Source organism: Bombus huntii, chromosome 16 (assembly GCF_024542735.1).
Source record: "Bombus huntii isolate Logan2020A chromosome 16, iyBomHunt1.1, whole genome shotgun sequence".
Classification (NCBI taxonomy): Eukaryota; Metazoa; Arthropoda; class Insecta; order Hymenoptera; family Apidae; genus Bombus; species Bombus huntii.
This window is the reverse complement of record NC_066253.1, coordinates 1,566,194-1,588,791: the sequence shown is the minus strand read 5'-3', so window position 1 is coordinate 1,588,791 and position 22,598 is coordinate 1,566,194. Positions and strand designations below refer to the sequence as shown.

At 36.8% G+C, this 22,598-nt stretch overlaps 1 protein-coding gene across 1 annotated transcript in view; it reads right to left on the bottom strand.

The window, feature by feature from the left end:
• LOC126874861 (FK506-binding protein 5-like) overlaps window positions 1-22,598 on the bottom strand; it is a 169,682-nt gene that overhangs the window by 80,979 nt on the left and 66,105 nt on the right. Inside the window, exons 4-7 of the mRNA XM_050637386.1 lie at window positions 20,548-22,373; window positions 20,391-20,462; window positions 19,288-20,112; window positions 18,112-19,180 (exon numbers count right to left, since the gene is read on the bottom strand). Coding sequence (XP_050493343.1) covers window positions 18,112-19,180; window positions 19,288-20,112; window positions 20,391-20,462; window positions 20,548-22,373 — 3,792 coding nt within the window. The remainder of the gene's footprint in view (window positions 1-18,111; window positions 19,181-19,287; window positions 20,113-20,390; window positions 20,463-20,547; window positions 22,374-22,598) is intronic.

Here is a 22,598-nt window from a genome sequence, read left to right as displayed (position 1 = left end):
CTTCCAGATATCGCAGTTTCGCAAAATACTTTAAATACAAGTGTAAAATTAAAAGTTTCAGTTGCATATAAAATGATTTAAAAAAGAAGACGTTAATAGAAAAATTACTAGTCGTTTTATATGGAAGTTTCAAACATCTGTTGTTGCGATAACTGTTTTTAGGTAGACAAACTTTCCCTTTTGGAATATTTGTGTCTGAGACATGTGTCTCGTCTCCGTTTCAAGACTTCCTTCCAACATCTCCTATTCTACACCGATCCAACCAGGAAGAAACTAGAAAGAATGAAAACATTTTCCCATTTTCGGTCTGCTGACGAATATTCTACTCATTCTGTCCTTGTATGAATTACGAAAAGAGTTTGACCCATTTTTATTATGGTCAGAAGAAACTTTAAAATTAAGGTAATTAAGTTAGACTGATCTATTACGCTAGCCTCATAATTTAGAGAAATTTTATTCTTGGAATGTGGTACATTTTTATTACCGTGAGAAAGAATTTTCAGGTTAGAGTAATTAGCATTCCATTCATTATCTCACTCGTTCTATTCTTACACGCATTAGAAATACAACTCTACCAGTTTACTATAAAAGTAGCAACACGAGACAAATTGATTCCTTTAGTTCAATGTCGATCAAGCGACTGTCCATTATTGTCCAGGTCTCCGTCTTCAATTTTTCGATGCGTAGAATCGGCGAGCAGCTCGATGTGTTCGGCAAATCGACGCACGTATAGCATTAACGATCTGTCAGCTCCCAGCGGCCCAATCCAGACTCATAGCGACAAAAGCAATTCAATCTGCTACGGAATCGTGACCCTATCAGCTCCACCGATCACAATGTAGCCGTCTTTTATGTAATCGTCGTTCAGCTGGTTCCCTTCAGGGCACATTGGGTTCCTCCATCGTCTTAAAACTCGATTCTCACAATTTGCTGACACCTCGCAGCTCGTAGACTTGGAAAAAATGGTATAACGTACTCTCGAGATACCGCTGTGGGCTTATAAGGATCGTAAATTCCGAAAGACACGTTTAAAGATGAACTTCTAGGTCGAGTGGGTGTCATGTTGGGAATCGCCAGAGGTCTACTATATTTTTCTTTAAAATCAAAAGTTTCTAAAGAAAAAGATAACTCCTACAAGTTTCTTTGTACGTCAAAATGATCCGCTTGATTTAATACTAAGATCAATTTGGAAATTTAGAATAGATCCAGAAATAGACCTACCCTAGTATTAAAAAAGACTCCTGAAGTACCACTTCGGGAAAAGATCTCGTCATTTAGTACGATAATCACTCTACATCCCCCAAAAAACTTTGATTCGAACGGTACCTGAAAAGTTCCAAACTCTGAGATACGGACTCTAAGCCCAGAAGAGAAAAGTCGATAAATGTTTCCTTGGAAAAGTGGATTTACTCGGGGATCCGGATCAATCTAAAGTGTCCATAGTCTCGCTTCCTTTTTGTCTATTCAGTGTCACGCTATGTGGATAACCTTCCCTTCCGGCTGTTCTCATTCAATTCCCCTATTCTTTCTCGTGCGCCCTTGCTAGAAATTTCTCCCTTATCCTTCTACTCGCGTTTACCATGCAACAAAGAGTGCTATACGAGGAAACAGGTCGAAAATGAACGAGAAAATAGAGCATGTTGAATTACGAGTGGATGGAGAATAACTATGGGTTGTCCCTAACAATTGGGAGGAGCAATGACAGATCGATAGTGGCGCCATCCTATTGATTTAGAGGTTAGGATATAAGAATCCCTAGAAATTGAGCAAAATTAGGAGCCTTTTTTGAGCTTCCAGTTCTTCAACTTTGTTCATTGATAATGAATTAATATAATTATCCACAATCTGATTATAATACAGTAGTTTCTTTTATTTCATCTAATTATCGTAAATAAAATTAGATGGATTTTGACATTTCGCTGGTTATATTTGAGATATCAATTCGAAGATCAGAATTCTTCGAGGAGAGCGTATATTTGCGAGATATTGAATTACATGTATAATAAATTATTTAATACATGATCGAGGAGTAAGGTGGTGGGATTAATCTTTCAGAGGAAGAAAATGATTTACGAATTTGAAGGGAGGTTTATTGATAGAGGGGTCTGAGCATCGAAAATCTATTTTCCTTTGTCCGTAGATGGGTTTTCTCTCGGAAATTCGCTGTTCTCTGATAAGAATATACCTCCAGGATGGCGATAACAGCATCATTTGTCACCGAGATTTTTACGACAACTGAAATTTCCGCAATCTTGTGTTCCAACAAACATTTTTACAAAATTGTTCCAAGTTTTAGATCTTCTAATATATTAGCAATATATAGGAACGATAATGGTGCTATTTTTAAAAAACTAGATACACTTAAGACACATTGAGAAGCATTTGTATGTACAGGAAGGTGTCACTAATTTTATAATTTATTGCCAGCTATCGGAAAATTCAGCGTCTGGCTCCATTTGTATTCTGTTCCTTCGTATAATTTAATTTCTCTATTCTAATTTCTTGCTGCATTTCTAACACAAATCTAATAAGACCGAAAGGAACGAAATACCAGAAGCACGTCTATGTTAGAACCCATATTATATTACAAATTTCTTAATATTTATTAACAACGCTAATGATAATAATTAATTATAACGCCATCAAATAGAAGATCCCCACGATAACGAAACCGCTTTGGATATAACTGCGCTTCCCTCACTGATATAATTCCTAAAATTCTCTCTTAGCTGATTCTGCGTGCCACGCCATTACCTTTGAGGGATTTAAAATTACCTATCCCAAGTATCTGAAATTCATCGTGAACCCAATTCTAAGCACGCTAAAAACTTTTCTCTCACAAAGGCTCCACTTATATCATACTCTGAACTATAATCCTTTGTCTAACTATCAATAATCCCTCTTTTCTACTCGAGAAGCCTTTTAAGCAGACACAGTCTCTGGTCATCGAATTTAGTCCGGCCGGAATTCTTAAGATTCTTCGGTTTCTTACATTTTTACAGAAATTTATTAATCGCAACGCGTAAGATACAAAAATGCAAGAATAAATTCGTAAGAAATTGAAATAGAACTTATCATTATAATGGCCAAACATAAGATCTGACAAATAGACAAAAAATTCCACTAAAAACGAAGTCCAGCTTGCAAGGAAGCTTTTACCCACCGGAAATAAAATTCAGTGGCAGGGAGGAAACGTGAAAAGCCAGAATTGGAAGGAAAGGTTTGAAATTAAAGGAACTCTGTCTTTCTCTCTTTCAAGAGATAGAAGGAGGCATGCTTGGTGCTTCGATCCGGTCGTCGGATATTGTAAATTCTGCCATCACACTTCCTGCGCTATCTTAACTACTTAAAATCAGGGTCTTACGTATGTTCCACTATTCGGCGTGAATAATAACTAGACAGACGTTTTATACCTTCAATTAACAGACTACGTATTTTTATACAGTTTCATATATTCACAGAGAGGTCTATTAGGTCGTCCGAAAAGTTTCTTTCGTTCTGTAAGGAAATAACGGATGCACGACATTTTCCGTTTTATATTATTTTATCGAATTACGTATGATCCACTTTGTACTATCAAACTAAAGATCACAACGTTCGACAGATCAGGCTTCATGTTTGTATAAAGATGCATCGTTGTAAAAGACGTGTCTGTGAAAGAAAGACACTTTCCGGGCAACCTAATAAAACGATCTAAGCTACAGAGTAATTTGTCTCGTTTAGTGAAAATTGTGTCTCACTATTCCACTTTCGATCTTTTATATATCTATGTGAGTCATGTGCATTCTCTGGATTTTTCCACTCTTGAATTTATCGTAAATGCATAAAAATGTGGTGTAACAATGAATCAGAAATTCCTATGCCTTGGTATTTTCATCGAACGTCACCTACACAATATACGCGTGTCCATACGTGTACAGGCTCAGGAGGAAATGGCCTGTTCGATATTGCTTGCTTAGCCCTGATTATGACGTCCCTCCCTCACTTCGTATTGACCTGCCACTAATGATGATCCGGTATCGGTTTTGCGTTAATGGTTATCGGCAACGGATATCCAGCAAAACATATTGGATTACCAAGACGTCTTGGATACAAGGTCCTCAGGAATTGGCTTAGACGAACCCATTGTCCAAGTTCTTTTGGTGGACAGAATAGATTAAAAATGGATTAGGTTACGTTAGGGATTTTTCTTGCCAGCCATTCAGCGGTTTAACGATCTTTTGATGAGATTTTAACGAGATTATTGTAATCCCATGGATTGCCGTGTTCAGTGACGTATTGGTAAATTGGTTAAATTGATTTAAATACTTTGTAGAATGTTATTGGTTACGTATCGGAGTTTGATTAAATTGATTTGAATAGTTTCTCAAATTTAGCTCGGCAATTTAACTCTGTTATGGTGTCCGTGATACGCTGCGTTAGATTAATTGCCGAGGAATTATGGCTTTTCGTAATATGAAAAATGCACGAAGTGGAGAAATTTGATTTTATAAATGTGAAGTGAAGGATAAAAATTAAGCAGGCGATGATCGATAGGATCAAAATTAACGAAATAATTGAAAGATCTTTCTTTTAAATATCTTTGTTCATCTCTATGAAATTTCTTTTAATAATGTACACGCTATTAACGAAATTGTAAGAATGAAAAAGCTTCTACTGGGAATTCTGTAAAAATGCGGAAAGCTACTTCCAATCTTTCGGAATGTCCTTTTTGTGTCTTTTCTTCCGTCTGAGAAGAAAAAGGATTTGGAAAATTTCAGACCGGGATGAAAGTCATGAACCTTAATCCTCTTTCGCCAAGAAGTAAATCGTGTTCTTCGTCTTTTGCCTGTGTTTAAACGCGGACCAGTAAGTCCATGGACGTGGAAAAAAATGCATTATAAATAACGATCACTTTCTTTACAGAAGTTTTTTCGCCATTTTGAAACCTGATAATATCAACGAAATCCTCGTAATTTTCCGAAAACGCTATAGCCACATTATCTGAAATCTTTAATATCTTTAAAAAATAGTTTGAGGCTAGAGAAAATTCTTAGAAAAAATATTAATCCGATATTTACTGTATATTATATCTAATTTCGTATTATTTATAGAATTTTAATCGAAACTTAATTTAGAGTTAAATTAGATTTTAGCTTAGATCTGAGTTAGAAATAAAAATAGAATTAAATTTCCGTTTGATTTTTACTGAAATCTAAATTTATATTATACTATGCTAAATATTAAAATACCATATAATATGCGAATATTATACATAGAAAAATACTGATATTAAAACACAAAATATATAAATAAATTAACAAATATTTCTATAATAGAACATACTGAAATATTTTACTCTCAGCTTTCGATTTGCTACCGTTTCGCTATTATTTCCATTTCTATTAAAATATATCGAGATATTAAACTATTTATGTTAAAATTTATCAGAAATAGTATATATCCAAGCACATTACAGTTAGCCTTTGATATACTAAGAAATCTGAAATTTATGTATGACACAAGCAGGGATATCGATCAAATTCGTGGACAAAAGGCATATCTCCAACCATCGTCTTTCACTTTACCATTCCCTGAAAGTCGCAAACAACATGTCAGAACCCGAAGGAAATTCAATAGAGTTACTGTCGGCATCTCTTCAAGGAAGAAAAACCCCTGGGAGGGCCATTAACCAAAGCTCGCTTGTTTATCGATAAAACTTCCCACTCACGCGAATGATACTCACATAGCACACTTTGTCTGCTGCCTCAACTACTTCGCATCTCGATTATTTCACAATTTTTCTTGTCCGTTTCGCAGTTATTTTCGCAGTTCGATTGGTCGATGATTTTCTGCTGCAATCAAATTTCTCATGAAACGTTGTTTGCCGATAAATTCTTTACTCAAAAGTCTTAAAATCACTTAATCCTGGCTAGTAGAAACCATAAATCACTTGGATACTTTAGCAGTCTGGTGAAAATCCGCGAGAACAACTGTCATAGACTAAACGAAATGCCAATCCTCATTGGGAAGCGCGATGTGTAACGAAGCAGATTTCCCAATGGAAAAACGAAGCGGAGCTATTGTCGGGCATTCGCTACCGTAAAATAAACTCAATTTCCGGCTGTTGTTGTTCTAGCGGAGTCTGGGAAAGCCAGGTTTTTCACGAAAGGAAAGTATCCGTCGATTCAGGGACCTTTTCATGCGTTTACGCCGCTGGAAGAATAACGCGAGTGTGGACACATTGTTCCATACTTTTCCAGGTCTTTGACTTGCCGTTGCAGCTGTTAAACGGGCCGTGAAATGTTTCAGGCGATAAAAATGGCCGAAGGTTCCTTTCGTTTCAATCGTCGCAGCTGAAGTTGATTGGGCTGTATAATTATCGAGATCCAAGGCTAATTTAAAGTTAACATTCAGGTAGAATTTTCTGCTATCGTATAAAAGTTAGCGTATCGGTTAAAATAATTGGTTAAAAAACCGGAACCGGTAGAATATCGACTTTAAGTTTAGGATTTTTGTAATAAACGTAGAATCCTGTTTTGTTTGATTTAAATCGGAATTGGCGAGGCGACGTGTGAAATGTGATGGTTTATTCGTAGAATTTTTATGGAAACCGACGAATTTTTTTTATGAAAAATACTATAAAAATAAAAAAATATGAAGAATAAACAATTTTTACGAGAAACTTGAGATTCCATGAAATTTCATCAAGTTTGTTTGGTGAGTTAATTAGAAATTATTTATAATCTCTGGAAAAACGAGGACTTTCGTCATTTGATCTAGAATTCCTTGATTTTCCTGTTAACCAGGGATAAATGATGAATTTTTGAGGAAATTGAAATTGTAAGATTCCGAGAATCTGGGTCGAAGCTCCGATTCCACGAGGAATCTTATTTTGTTACGTTAAATAGAATCGTTGGAAATGTCAGCCCAGGGCGATTAGCTTCATGACATTTTGCAGGGCGTGCAAGTGGTATAGTTGCCTCCACGACATGACAGAGTCTTAAATTAAATTAGCAGATTGATACAATCACGCCCAAGGTTGCGTGTAACGTTCTGTCTTTTCTAATAGTATTTCAACCAAATCCAAAATACACGTTTGTATTTTGTGCGTCTGTAATTGACATTTCAAATTATAAATTCATTGCACAAGACATATTAAGTTCATTAATTTCAACGTTTCACGTGTTAATCGTTTATTCTCGATTAATTCTAACTTGATATTATTATTTATGATCAATTTTCAAATCGGAGAAACGTGTGCCAAAATTACTTTAAATTATACAGGGTGGTTGGTAACTGGCGGTACAAGCGGAAAGGGGGTGATTCTAAGCGAAAAAAGGAGTCGAAAATATAGAATAAAAATTTTTCGTTCGAGGCTTTGTTTTCGAGAAAATCGACTTTGAATTTTCGCTCGGTACGCGTGTACTTTATCGCGTCTCGTTATAACGGATCTCACTGTAGATCGTTGTCTCGATAGAAAAATTTAAAAAATTAAAAAAAAATTTTTTTCTATATTTTCGACTTCTTTTTTCGCGTAGAATCATCCCCTTTCCGCTTGTACCTCCAGTTACCAACCACCCTCTATATAAAAATATATAAATATAAAATTATATTAAATTACATGTATCAAAAGCAAAGAATGATATGTGATCCTACGTTGATGTCAATATACCAAAGACGTCACAGTTACAATTAGAATATCCACAAAAATATTCAAAAGTAAAAAAATATTCCAAGCAGAAAACATACGAAATCTAAAAAAGAATTTTTTACGATATAAAGAAAAATCTCGCGAAAAGAAGAGAATAAGATCAGAAGCAAAGATATAGAGAAGAGATTTCTAAATGTTCCAGGAGGAGAACGATTTTCATATTTCTAAGATATGCTATCTTCTTTCAAGGATCATACGTCAGCAGTGTGCAAATGACAGGTTTACACGGGATAAAGTTAAACTGTAAAATTAGGGTGAAAATGTGACATGGTGCATGTGTGCTATACAGAATCGATAGGGTTATATATGTACGTAACCTATTTTATGAGATTAAACTTGGTCCTTTTCGATATCGCGCCTTCTCGGTAATTTACACCGCTATGCGCTTCCATGAATTTGCTATGGGATTTCTATAAAAATTATGTATTTTTTATTTTTCAGTCATTTATTTATTTCCTTGCAATTATTTTGTTTATAAAAGGAAAAGATCGAAAGATACGTTTGAAATGGATGTTCTTCTTTACGAAGTGTACATTGTGTGTTCAGTAGTATACTTTTATAAGTATAAATTTGCTACAGGAATTTAAAAAGAATTAGTTATTCGCTTTTTGTCATATATTTATTTTTCATTTAACCATTGCCGTAATTTTCCATTAATGAACGTTCAATTAGAAAGTTAATCTAAAATTAATTTTCTGCATTATGAAAAGCTTTCACGAAAACAGTAGAAAAATGAATTACCCGACTAAACAAAATACGAGTCTCTTTAATATTTTTTTAACGTTTGTATTTCTCATTCATTGATTGCATTCTGTAATCGTTGATGTAATTAATTTGCACTTTAAATTCCAATTACTTGATATTAACAGCTCGGTCATCAGGTAAATTTGAAACGAATTTCGTTTTACACGGGAAAACGGTGACACTGAAACACGAGGAATGTCACGTTCGAAGCAATTATTGGCGTTGGAAACTCATTTTTCCAAAAATTCTGACTGAAAGGATGCAATCGAATATTTCACACATTCGTTCGATCCTTTCCAGGCATACGCAACCGCGTTTATATCTCTCGTTAAACATAAAAGGGAAATTTTCCATCAGGCCAGAAATTCGAATTTCTTGAAAAGCATGAAAAATACAATAAATAAGCAAAGAAAAATGCGGCATTTCGTTATTTTTTCCTCTTCGTACTATTTTTTATTCTCCTTTTTTTCTTTTGCAATGTGATTTTTCTACGTGCTTTATCTTTGTGCGTTATCGTCTGAAAATACGACAACAATTCGTAACTTTTAAACTGATTCTCTTCTTGTAAATTAAATTATCAACGTCAATAGCGATTTGTTGAAACATAAAGCATGCACTTTTATTTTTTACAAATTCCATCATGATTTACGTTTTTCATATCTCTTCAAAAGTATTTAACGATCCATACTAACGATGGTCTTAACATAAATAATCGAAATACGTAAATAACTCGATTATTTCTTTTTTCATTTAGTTTTTCACGAACAATCCGCCTGTCATCGATTATACGACTGTCGGCCTACGTAATCAAACAACAACTCCCCTACTTTTGAACAGATTTGTATGTCGAATTCTTCCCAAAAGTGGATGTTGTTTCCTGGCCGTACCAACCAGTTTTTGTTCGTTGTTTAAACTTGATATGAGCGGCACGCGGCTTTTATTCACACGACGAGAAGTTTTTTAATCGTAACACCTTTCCACCGTGCTTTTATCACCGCGCGTTATTCTCGTCCCCCCATTCTTCTCGCCAAACGAATTTACATTACGCTGCCGTTTTATACAGCCGCCTTCCTAACTGCCACGTGCTTTTTTCTATGCTCGGTCTAAAATTGTTCTTTCAATCGTCCGACGTAAAACGACGGCACAACTGCCGCTAGAAGGAAACGCGTAACGAACGTTTCCTCTCGTCTTCGTTGGAAACTCGCCTTTCAAACGACCGAGACGCTCTTTAAGGATTATTATTAAATTTCTGTCTCTCGTGAACCTGTTGAAAAATTCACCAATGCCGTTGCAATAATTCGTTTGTGTCGCTCGTCGACTTTAAAGCGAATTTGCTTGAAGCGAAGGGGATTCTTGAAAATATCAATTTTCCGTGGAGAATGCAAGGGCAAGAGGAAAATTCAGTTCAATGATTCTTATTATCGTCATGATTTTTTTTTATTAAAATATTATGTAAGGGATATTACTACTGTGAGTTCGAATATTGCCACGCAGAGTTCAAGTATATTAGATTTTCCACAATTAAAAATTCCCTCGTAATAATTGATGCCTATAAATAACAATCACGAGGTACTACTACTATAATTAACGATCGAGGTAAATAAATCTATAGACGGACGACCAAGACTCATCGACACTTTCGATACTCTGCGATGAATGGTAACTCTGCAAATACACGTGATCTCGATCCCTATTCCGTATAAATAATGTCGCGTATTATTAGCCTAGCTTTCCTTCCGCGTTATAAACTCGGCGGCTTGGTTAATTTTGAAACGAATCGCGTATAATTATCCTAGCTAGAGGTGATCGTTCATTAAAGTGGCATTCGCGTTGCATATACAAACGTATTTGCTTCAAACGATGTCCTTCCGAGTTTGGAACACGCGTGAACGCGACTTAACGCGGCTATTTTCCTGTCATCGACAATCTCGAGTCTCGCCTATCTGTCATCTCTAGAATCGTAGCCGACAGTAAGAAATTCTCTGCAGTTGAGTTATTGGTTGACAGTTTGATGAGATCGGAAGCAAACTTGGTGCATTCGCCAATTACTCGTCTTTAGTATGTCTTTGAGGTTAGGTTAAATGGGATTTTGGCTTAGAGGTTACGCTTCAGAACTCTCTCCGTTTCTGTTAAAACCAGATTCAAATTTCCTAGCCTTTCTCTGGTAACTAGACGATACACCTATTTTATCACCTATCTTATCAAACATGCCATCTACCTTATTATACTTACGTACACGTTCTCTTCTAACTAACCTATCTTACATCTTAACGTTGCTTATATCCAAGCTAGCTTGTGCGAGGTTAGAAAATTTAAACAAAGTTTCTAATCTAATAATAGCTTAATATTCGGTATAATAAATGTATTTCCCTCGATAAATCCAAATCTTGAGTTCGTATGTATCTGTTTAAGAGTGGTACTTAAATGTACGGTTTTGTAAGTTAAATAGACACAGGTGTCTGGAGCACCTGGAATTCCTAACCTAGCTGAACAAATCCCAGCCAGGCTACGCCATAACTTCAGTATTCCATCTACATTTCCTCGGGTGAATTCAGAATCTATGGTATCATTTCCCTCTGCATGTCTGTTCCTGCGTCATCGCGTGACTGGATGGATGACTGAATCCTGGTATTTGGGTCACACTCGTCGTCAGTCGCGAGATCCACGCGGTGGTATTAGGCTACAGTGGATTTAATAAACAGACGAGTTGATGTAGATGGACGTGGCAAATGTTGCTATCAAATTGAAGCTTTCATGGTGTTTAAACTCACATCATAGTGTCTGGATTTTCAAGCTCTAAGAAACTGGTTCTCTATTATTTAGAATCTTGCCATTACAGTCTCTATACAGAGTTTTGATCTGTGCCGTGTCTGTGTTGAACATGTCTTACGAGAATGATACGAATATTATATCAACGACGTGTTAACGACACTAATTGAAGATAGCTAAATTAAAACGTGAACGATGATCATATGATTCAGACCAAAAATGAGATTTTTCAGGTTTGATTTGGGTTTTTAGCTCAAGATTCATAGCAATTTATTTCCTTTTTATCAGGGCTAGCAATTTAAGTTACAATGAAAGACTTCATTACCTTTGGATCAGATTATATATAGAAATTAGGGTCACTCATTTACTATAATAGTAGATAGTTAGATCGTAAAGCTAAATGTTCACTTTTTTGTTTCATTAAGCCGTAAAACCACAGTCTAAATTTTTCTATCGCAAGAAAATTCATTCTTGCATCTTCTTTGGTGATATGGGCTAATGCACTCAAGACACTTGAGTCAGCAGAGACTCTCGTGTCTTTGCTTCACTTCGCATCGCGTTGCAACCTGTTGATGTTGCGAGTCTGCGTTGGAAGTACCAGAGAAAATCGATCGCGGTGATAGGGGAACTTTAGTCCATGACTATAACTATAAACTATTTCTACATCCAGCTAAAAACATCTTGCTCCCCGCTAATTATACTAAAATATAGAAGTTCCAAACTTTTGACCACCAGTTCATCTACCTTTTTATGAGCCGAACAAAAGTGTCTAAGTGGAGAAGTCTGTAGAAAAGCTTTAACTTCAAGTGGGAAAGTATTTCTTTCATGACACTAGATGTCCCTAGCTAAGTGTCCAAGACATTAAGAGCATCTAAAAGTTCCTCTTCCAAACAAAGTACCATCTCTTGGTTTTAGATGTCGCTATTAGGATATTCAGCAGCGATAAACTTCAAGTTTAGCTAAACAATTTTTTAAACTTATTACTGCGTTCCACTTTTAGATGCCGCTGCATATGCTACGTGCCTGATGGTTCTAAACCTGTAGAAGACAAAGACACATGAACATGTACGTTATCGGAGGAGAATTTTTCGAAAATTCTTCATTTTAATTAGGATGACTGGTACATCCTCAGAAAGCATAATATGCTTCAAAGAATTCCATCTAATCCTCGCAATAGTACTTTCTTCGGCGGTTGAATCCCTGATGTCTGATCGAAAATCAAAGCACACGCCGATAAACGTGGTTATTTGCGTCCAGGTTCGATGTTATCTCATTTACCAGTTGACAACGACGTGGCGTCGTCACCCCAGTTGAGGATGGAACGTGTCAGGTGCAACTGCACGATAATGGCGTCGAAAAGCGTCGCACAACGAGCGATAGCTCAACGTCTGATGCTGTACCAAACACTCACGCGATAGTCTCGTGCTTCTATTGATGGAAATAACCGCATTAAACCAAGGAGAATATCTCGGAAAGGAGATTGCTTTAGGAATTAGCGATTGGAATGGCTTCAGAGGTAAACTGGTAACGCTGTAATCTTCTAACGATTATGACTTTGTAAAACACGAACAGAGCTAACTGTCGAAAATGCACGAACTTTTGTGAGACACAGACACAACCGATCGATCATTTTTAACATTTTTTGTACTAGTTGCGCTTCTAATTGATTGGGTTTTAATTGGTGGCAGTTGAATTCGAGACAGGTTCAGGAAATCGTGTAAGATTATATTTTGAAAAGTTTGCAATTTTACTTGAAGAAGCATACAAGATGTTTGAAGACTGGCCCGAAATTTGAATTCCTATTTAACCCATTTAACCAATTGCTTTAACGCAACGTTTCATTCGAAATTTCTTTCAGTCAATTCACATTATGAAATTCCGTTAACTTTGCAACTACGAAAGAGATTCTCAAAAATTGACTTGATATCTTCCTCGTCGTTGTTTCCACCATCTACATTTTATCATTTTTCTGAGATTTAAAGAAATCAGTGTATTTATAACACTATGATAAATTGGTTGATCCCGAAACGTTAAATATCAAACCCTGTATAAACATGATCCTAAAATGACAGTAAAAATAGGTATACATCATTTATAGAGCAATTTGAAAAAATATAGAGCTGATGTTACTGTTTAGACAGATGTCTCATTCAGAAGACGATTAAGCTACAGAGATTAACGTAGACTTTTTGGCCGATGACCAAGTTTTCTGTCTCTCTTTAGAACACCATATTGCGAAGCTTAAGAGAGAGAAGCCAGGCTGCAATGGAAATATTTACTCTTGCCGAGCGCCGGCCACGCGTGTTTATTCAAAACGTATGAAACGTGCTTGCACGTTGAATTCGATCTCGACCTCGAATAGAGCCACGTTATTAGCATGACAGATGCCGCCACTCGGGTTTATAGTGTTTACCAGCATCTGCTTGTTCTTCGAAGAGGAAACGCTGTTTCCACGACAGCTCCATCATGTATACGTTTCATAGCAAAAGAAAAATGCTGGAGTATTTCATTAGATGCGTCGAATTCGTATAAACTTCAGATGCACAGGATAAGTTCAAGCGATGGAAGATAAGGTTAAGTTCCTAACCTTAACGGCGATTGACTGAGGCAATTTCGAATACTTTTAAAGGCCAGAACTAGGTCAGATAGATGATGAGATTGCATTCCATTTCGTTTCTTTCTTATCAGAACTTCGAAAAAATAGAGTATCTGCCTTGCAGGTCTTCGCTGATTATCTAGATCCCTGATATTATCTTAGAGCGAGGTTAACTGTATAAATTCCTCTTCCCTGACAGTTTTGAAGGAAATTAAAGCGCGAACAAGATCCGACGTGTGAAATTTCGTCGCTGATAATTCAGAAACGATCAGTCCAGGTTAGATTAATATTCTTCGCAAAGAGTTGTTTGTACGAAACGTTTGCATAACGTGCTTAACAGCGATCGGCAGACGCAACAGAGAGTTTTCCGCGGTGTTCATGAATATTTCATGAATGTGCTGGGCACATCGATGCATTCTAGAGCACGATCCTTTAATCAACGAGGGCCTCGGTTGCATTAATACCCGGGAATCCTCTTACTTCTAAGCAAATACGATATATATATATATATATAGCTTGTCCGTGAATTGCTTTCACGACATTTCTGTCTTTCTTTCGTGTAAACAATTTTATCGATCCCTTGGGTTTCTTAGATCTCTTAAGGAAGAAATATACTGACAAATAGACGTTCTTCCTCTGTGTTTATCTGAAGCCTAGTTATGCAAATTTAAACTACAATATTTTTCTTCCTGCTCTTATTAGCCCCTCCTTTTATAGGGGATTTACTTTGTTGAAATTGTACTTATCGTTCATTTGACGCAAACGACACTTCGGTGTGATGAGAGTAATACTGCAATTAAAAGTATCCAGATTCAGAGTGACAAATCAGTGTCATAAAGTAATATAGTTATTAGTCGTAGTGCATCGATATATCACTAACAACTAACAATTTCTCTAACTAATAATCGTGAACACTATAAAGAATGTAATTCAGTTCATAAAGGTGATGTTTAATCAGTGACCTCGTTATCACTAACAAGTCTTATGGCTAACTTCCAATATAATTATCAGTCATAGTGCGTCAATATATCACTAACAAGTAACAATTTATTAAACTAATAATCGTGAACACTATAAAGAATGTAATTCAGTTCATAAAGGTGATGTTTAATCAGTGACCTCATTATCACTAACAAGGTTCATCGCTAACTTAATTATCATTAATAATCAATAGTTTATTACTAATTTCATCACGAACTAACAGCAAATATCATTTGAATAGCAAATAGAGCAATCCAACCTATCCCAATCTCTCACTACTCCCAAATTACATTGGAAAGCAAAAGAAGAAATAAATTAAAATATCCAAAAGGGAAAGAGTCGTCGAATGGAGGAGCGCGTGATCTCTGACCAAGCAAACGTTTCCCAGACTCGCGATAGCCAAAAGCTAGACGTTAAATTGGAACTCGTTGGCGTGTGGTGATCCGTAGACCATATCAGAAGAAATCGCCGACCCCGAGTGGCGGTGGTGGCAGCAGAACGGGTTGGCGATCGCGCAGAAGCATCACCACGACAGGTGCACCGACTCACCAGCACCACGTGATCGCCAGTGCAGCTGCAACTGCACAGGCCAGGATGCAGGCCGAACAGGGCAGCATCGGTGAGCTACGGGGCTACCACAATTTTAGGTCCAGGAGACACACTCTGGCCAACGTTCGGTGAGTACGTGACTTGAGTTTGGTTTAGACGCAGGTAAACAGTCGGATTCGAAACTTTTACGTTGGCTAATTCTTTGCTACGTGTCCGATTTAAAAGAGATTTTTAAGAGAAACTTTAGATTGTAATCTAAATTTTTAAATAAAAGTGGCATATCTGTCATTTTGATGGATTTTACATTTACCGTTTCAATTATCGCTGATTCATTCCTGTGGTCGTAATTTGAATTGATTGCCACACTGGAACTATAGAACTCGCCGTTTCGATAGGTTTTAAATTGTGCATAAAATTAATAGATTATACTTTGTTATACATACTTCATAGATAGTTCACAACTTTATAAATCTAGTGTTTAATGAAATAAATTTTGGGCCACTTATTGTGTTATAGCTTCGGTAACAACTGAGGTGAGATAATTGGGTTTGGTTTACCGGTAGTGTACCGAGCAAGCAATGGGATTTGGTGATTAAAATGCAATCACCTATAAACTGGTTTTAGAGTATGATTTATATTCTGCATATTTTCTTAAAGTCTTATGTTAAAAAATTAAATCTTACCAGTTTCCCTATAAAAAGCTCAGAGCTTCAACTATCCAATAAACGGGTTCTTATTCTTGAAATGGGAAAAATGTTCAGAACAAATATGAAATTTTTAAATATATGCAACGTAATATTCATTCCTTTCATTTTTATTTTGGATATTTTTTTTATGATGTCTTATATAAAAAAAACTGAATTCAGAAAAAAATAAAAGATTATGTTGTTACATCCAAATCTTCTAGTTCATTTTTCTTAAGAGCCTTAAATATTGAGAAAGATTAATTAAACATTGAAATGCTCTTCTAGTAAAAATGTTTAAAGTTTATAAAGATAACATGTTATTCTAACGCTTGCCTTTCTAAATGAACGTAGTATAATTAGAAAACATTTTTGCTAGTGTGTACACAGCTTTATTGCGAGCTTATTTACCGATTTGACGAAGCATTTATCGCGCTTTATCGCGCTAGATAATATTTCGTTGACCTTTCGTCATGCTTTACTTGTTGCTCGCAGTATTGATTGTTTAGTCAGGCAGCCATTGAAATGCTGCCTCCAGCTAGACAGTGTCTAGCTGATTTTACAGCATCCTTTTTACAATCATAATGTTTCTCACGCCTCATTTATACCAAAGAAAATGTTTCTTATTTTGCGGTGATCACCAGTGACTGAAGTTGTTTTTTTTTTACTAAATTTAGAAAATAGCATAATTGGAATGATTAAAAAGAAATTAATCCACGTTAAATTGATCGAACACAAGTTAAACTTTAAGTTAACAACGGCGCACGATATAATTTTTAGGTTGCTTGAAAATAGGATCAATGATTCACTTTAATGTTTGATGAATCACCCGATTGAACAGAAATTCGTTTGGAACCGATTCGTTTCGGTTTGATGACAAATTGTAATTGGTTCGTGCCAACTAATCTATCTGATGTACGAGGTAACGAAATCTTGTGAATCACGAACGCGACTGAAATTCCTGCTGGGCTCCTTTTAATATCTTCTTCACTATTAATATGCAAATCAGTGAAACCATATATTATCCAACGAAAATATTTTCCTAATCTTATGTATTACGCAGAATTTATTTATACATATGTACTTGAATGTTGATATATGTTCTTCCATTTCATCTGTAATCTAATTATATGTATACATATATTCATTACTAAAATTATAATGTTTTAAGGGTAGAGAGAAGAAATAATTTGTAACGTTTAAAAGAATTTTTTCGCTATCAAAAATAGAATAAATCAGAAGAGCTAAAAGCCAATAAAATCTCCAATAGAAAAAGTCAAACGCTCTGATAGACAAGCAAAATTTAATATATATGTACAGACCGACGAATTTACATTTTGTACGATCACAAAACAATACCAAACCATGATACACTGGACACAGCAAATGTTTCTCTTTTTTTCTTACAGTTGGATAATCTCAAATTTAATTTCGTCCTGACGATTGATCCTATTACGCGTTGGTTCGATGAAAGGACTATCGTCCCCTGGTACAATAGTCCAGCACTATTGATTTGAAAAGAGCGCCATTCAACTGGCCACATTATTGGAAATTACATACCATTTCCTTTGTCGCATCCATCTTTGAGTCTATATTTCTGTTCAGCCAGTTAGAAGCCTCTGGTGGACGTTTCTTCGTCCGATGAATGCGTCCAGAATGAATCATGTCCTCCTTCCATCCATCCAAGGTGTTCCAGAAATTGACAAGTATTATTCCAAGTAGCGCCATCGATAGCCAATTCTGAAACATTATAGAAATGGGCCTAAATATTCTATGTTTCTAGCAAAATAAATAGTAGAATAAATTTAATTAATTAAATAAACAAATAAACAACAGCCTTCTATTATATTTGCCATATGTCTGGATAGACCCTTAGATTTTATACGAAATTGATAATTTAATGTAATAGTCATGTTTTGTACGAGGCCATCGAGTGTTCTGGTATTTAGGGGCAAAAATATACAACTGAGAAGTAATTCTAAATTTCGAGTCAATAATGTATCTCACCTAAACAAGTTCTTTAACAAAATATTCTGATCCCTTTCCACTACCACTTTTTCAAAAAATGAGTTACGAAGATCAATCAGGGTCACCACAAGAACAGTGCACCTTCTTCATAACCCCAGGCTTGGTCTCTATCAACCCGCTGCAAGCGCAGCGTACTGAATCTTGCTCGTCATCTTCTATTATCCTTGATCGATCAGTCTTGGCTTTAGGGATCTTCACCATACAGCTTCGATCTGACTTCTTTTTCGTCTTCTGGTAACAGGGCAAGCCCTTTCCAAGTTGAATTGCACAGGTACAAACCTCTTGATCCTTTGTGGGCTTCTTGGTAGTTCTTTTCAGAGGATCCTGGGCTCTCAGAACCTCCTGGAGTTTCCTCAGCTTACATTCTGGGCAAAAACTCTGGTGTTGCATTGTCTTATCAGTACTTAGGCCGATAGTCTTCTTAGGCGCTGGCACGGTTGGTATTACTTTGAATATTGGCAATGTTGGCTGTTGTTTTACTTGAGTTCTAGGACCTTGTAACGGAGTGGACATAGTTTTGCCACATTGACAACAGTTGCATTTGCCTTGATCTAGCTCGCCAGGCATTTTGCCATAATAAACGGACCTTAGTTCCCTTTCTGGGCCCGATTTCATTCGGGCTCCTTCAGCTCTAAGAGTTTGGAGGACAGCTGAGAGAGAATGATAAGATGGAACTGGACCTTGAGTACCTGGAGGAACGCTACGAATTGCAGTGTGGGCAGGAGGTGGGCCACGTGGACCAGCAGGAGAACCTACAAAGCCAACAGGTCCAGGAGGAACAAAACGAGGACCACGAGGACCAGGAGAAGCGCTACGAAGAATATCAGTATCCTGAACAAAAGGAGGACGATCACCAATTTCTGTTCCGCTCGCGTGGAAGGATGTGCTTTTGTGTATATGTGAGCTTCCAGTGATTTCCATAGCCGCTATTCGCTCCTTCAAAGGCTGCCTGTAATTCAACAGTTGCTCCATAATGGCTGAATCAGGATCTATAGCTTTCGTAATAGTCACTAATTGTGGTTGTCTGGTTATTCTTGGCGTCGTTTGTGTTTCGACGTCTACGACTGTTTGTGTGATCACTTGAACAGTTTCGATTCTTGTAATTTCTGTCTGAGTGATCTCTATTTTCTTGCGGGGCTGCAAGACGACGATTGAGATTAGATTTTGAGGATTATAAATTTTGAGGATCCATGTAAGTAAATTAGGCTCGTTAGAATTGAAAAAATATTTATTTTGATACTAACCGGAGGAGGTATAACTGGACAGGTACAGATGAGTTCTTCTTCTTCTTCTTCTTCTGTAAGTACCTTTGGCTCCTCCCATACAGGTATTTCTTTTTTTACTAGCTCTTCTTCAACTAATTCTTCGTCTCGCTCCTCTGGTAATATCTCCACATATATTTCTTCTTCCTTAACATCCACTGGAACTTCAATTTCTTCTATCTCTTCCACTGGCACTTCTTTGATCTCCTCTTCCTCTTCAGGAACCAATTCTTCTTCTGTTTCCTCTGGTTTTTCGACTTCTATATCAATTTCATCTTCCTTCACCTTGATTTCGACTATCTCTGGAAGCTTCTTTTCTTCCTTCTCTTCGATTTCTTCTTTTGGTAATTCTTCTACCACTATTTCTTCAGTTTCTTTCATTATTTCTTCTTCCTCAATCTTTTCTATTGCATCTTTATCTTTGTCTACTTCAGGAATCACTGGCATTTTCTCAAGTTCTTCTACTACTTCTTTCGGAGTTTCTTCAGGAGCAACCGGAGTACTTTCTTCCAGTTTTTGCATCACTTCTGGTATGGTTTCTACTTGAGGTGTCACACCAGAGATCGATGGCGTTGTTGGTGGCTCGAGAGGATACTCTGATTCAAGTTCGATCAGCTCTTCAGGTTTTTCTGGAACTTTAACTATAACTTCCTTTTCTTCTACTTCTGCCACAGCAGTCACTTCTACTTCAGCAACTTTTGGTTTCGTTTGTACTTCAATTTCTCTCTCATGAAGTTTCTCTTCGTGTATTTTCACGACTGCTTCTTCGCGAGGTCTCGGCTTCGCGACTATTTCTTTCACGTCGGTCTAGAAAGGATCACGATAATAACTTTTAATGAAGCTGAAGAAGTATTGGACATCGAACTTTTATTGTAGCGAAATTGGATTATGTTTTATCGAATATGAAGTCTATACGATTGTGATTTTTTATAATATAAAATCGAATCTAACCTAAAAAACATTACAATTTTATTACTTTTTAATTAAATCATAAATAATTCTAACATAATTAGAAAAAATAAATATTTTAATAAAATTCTAATTAATTGTATATTAAGTTTAAGTGATAGATCTATAATACTCACTCCAGTGTACGCTGACATCATAGTAGCTAACTGATCAGCCTCCTTCTTTACATCCACACAATCAGGACACTTCTATATTTCAAAACGATCAGAAGAATTATATATATCGAATAATTTCGCTTCTTAAACTTAATAAATATTATACTGTAAGCAGTACCGCGATTGTTGTTCGAATAGCATCTACGTCATCCTGCCATAATAACATCTCTTGTCGTGGGACCAGGACATTATCTTTGTCAATTTTTTCTTCTGGAACATCGCTTGGTGGAACATCTGTCCTTTCATCTACAAGTGGTTTTTCCTTTTCAACTATGGTAGGTCCAAGAGGGGTAGCACTTTCGAAGGGTCTGACGTCTTCGACAGGTCTAATTTCTCCTACAGTTGTAGTGTCTTCTATAGGTATAGACTCAACTTTCTCAACGGGTGTAATCTCTGCGATAGGTCTAGGTTCAATTTCTTCTGTAGGAATAGGTTTAACTTCCTCAGTAGGTCTTATCTCTTCGACAGGTCTAGGTTCAATTTCTTCTGTAGGGGTAGGTTTAACTTCCTCAGCGGGTGCAATCTCTGCGATAGGTCTAGGTTCAATTTCTTCTGTAGGAATAGGTTTAATTTCCTCAGTGGGTCTAATGTCCTCGACAAGACTAATGTCTTCTGCAAGTGTAATGTCTTCCACAAGTTCAATTCTCTCCGTATACTCAATGTCTTCTACAGATTCATACTTCTCAATAGCTTCTAAGTCTTCTACAGGTCTAGGTGTTTGAATAGCTTCTTCCACATCTGTAATTTCCTCAATAGCATCGGTGTCTTCTAGTGATTCATATTCCTCAGCAGAGTCAATATCTTCTACAGCTTGAGTTTCTTCAATTCTAGTTTCCTCAATAACCATAGTTTCCTCGATAGTCACCCCTACTTTTGCTGAAGGTTCTTCTACTTCTTTATCCTGAATCTCAATTTCTTGTTCCTTTTCAACAGGTGGAACAGTCACCGGTGTTTCACCAATTTCCACATCCTCCACAGTAGCTTGAGCCATCAGTTCTGCCAAATCAAACTTCCAACCATATTTTTCTAGTAACTCCTGTGGTGTAACACGATTCTCGTTCAAAGCAATCATCTCTTCCTCTGTTAGTCCAGTTTCAGAGAGCACGACGTCGTTGCAAATAAAGTCCGAAGCACAGATATAGTCATCTCCGTACTTGTCCAGCTCCGAAAGAGATCCTATTCTTGCCAAATAATCTTGAGCTTGCCTCAGCCTCTCATCCTCATAGGCAAAATCGTCTGGATGGATCGCCATTTGAGCGTCATCCACGTCTATAAGGTCTGCTCGAACGACGCGCATGGCAACGTCTACCATTTCAGGTTTCATTTCTATGTCGACATCAACTATATCTGGTTTGGCCTCCAGATCAATGTCAACTAGCTCCACCACAGCTAGAATATCTTTTTCGACCACGTCATCCTTAACCAGGATACCCACATCGTCAACGTCTGCTAGGTCTTCGACTCTACCAACCTCTTTGTCTTTTACAGGGACTTCAACTAGTATTCCCTTCTCAAGCACATCAGCAAAATCATCATCTTTGCCTATCAAAGCCTCTATCTTGCTTATGCTCATGTATTTTTCTAATTCGCCTCTGCATGTTGCTAGCCTTTTCCTCAACTGTTCTATCACGTCTTCTAATTGACAAATTCGATCAGCCATTTGTTGATTCGCCGTTGTCTTCATGTGTAATTGTTCCTGCAAGGCACTCACGGTACTGGCAGCGTCCGCGTCCACCTTGCACCATAATTCGTCTGCTTGTTGGAGGGTCCTCATGTAAGCTTCCTCACGACTTTCCAGTTCCGCGATCTTTCTTTTCATGTACACTTCGTTCTCTGCTAGCTGTTGTAGCTTTTCTAGACATTCGATGTCGTTTGACTTGATGGACGCGCAGCTGGGCACTTTTTCTAACCATTTTTTCTTGCACTCTATTATTCCACATTCACCTACATGTGATTTCAATTTTAGCTTTGGACGAAGTTATGCATACTTTGTTTCCTAATTAAAAAGGAGAGGGAGAATTTCTATTTTATTCGCACCAATGCCTAAGTTTTTTCCTTATATTAAAAGGAATTTCTTCTATGAGATGCTTTTTTACCAGTTTCTAACAACTCGTTTAAAGAACGATCAGGACCGGAATTTAATACTATATTTTTATATTATATAAATAA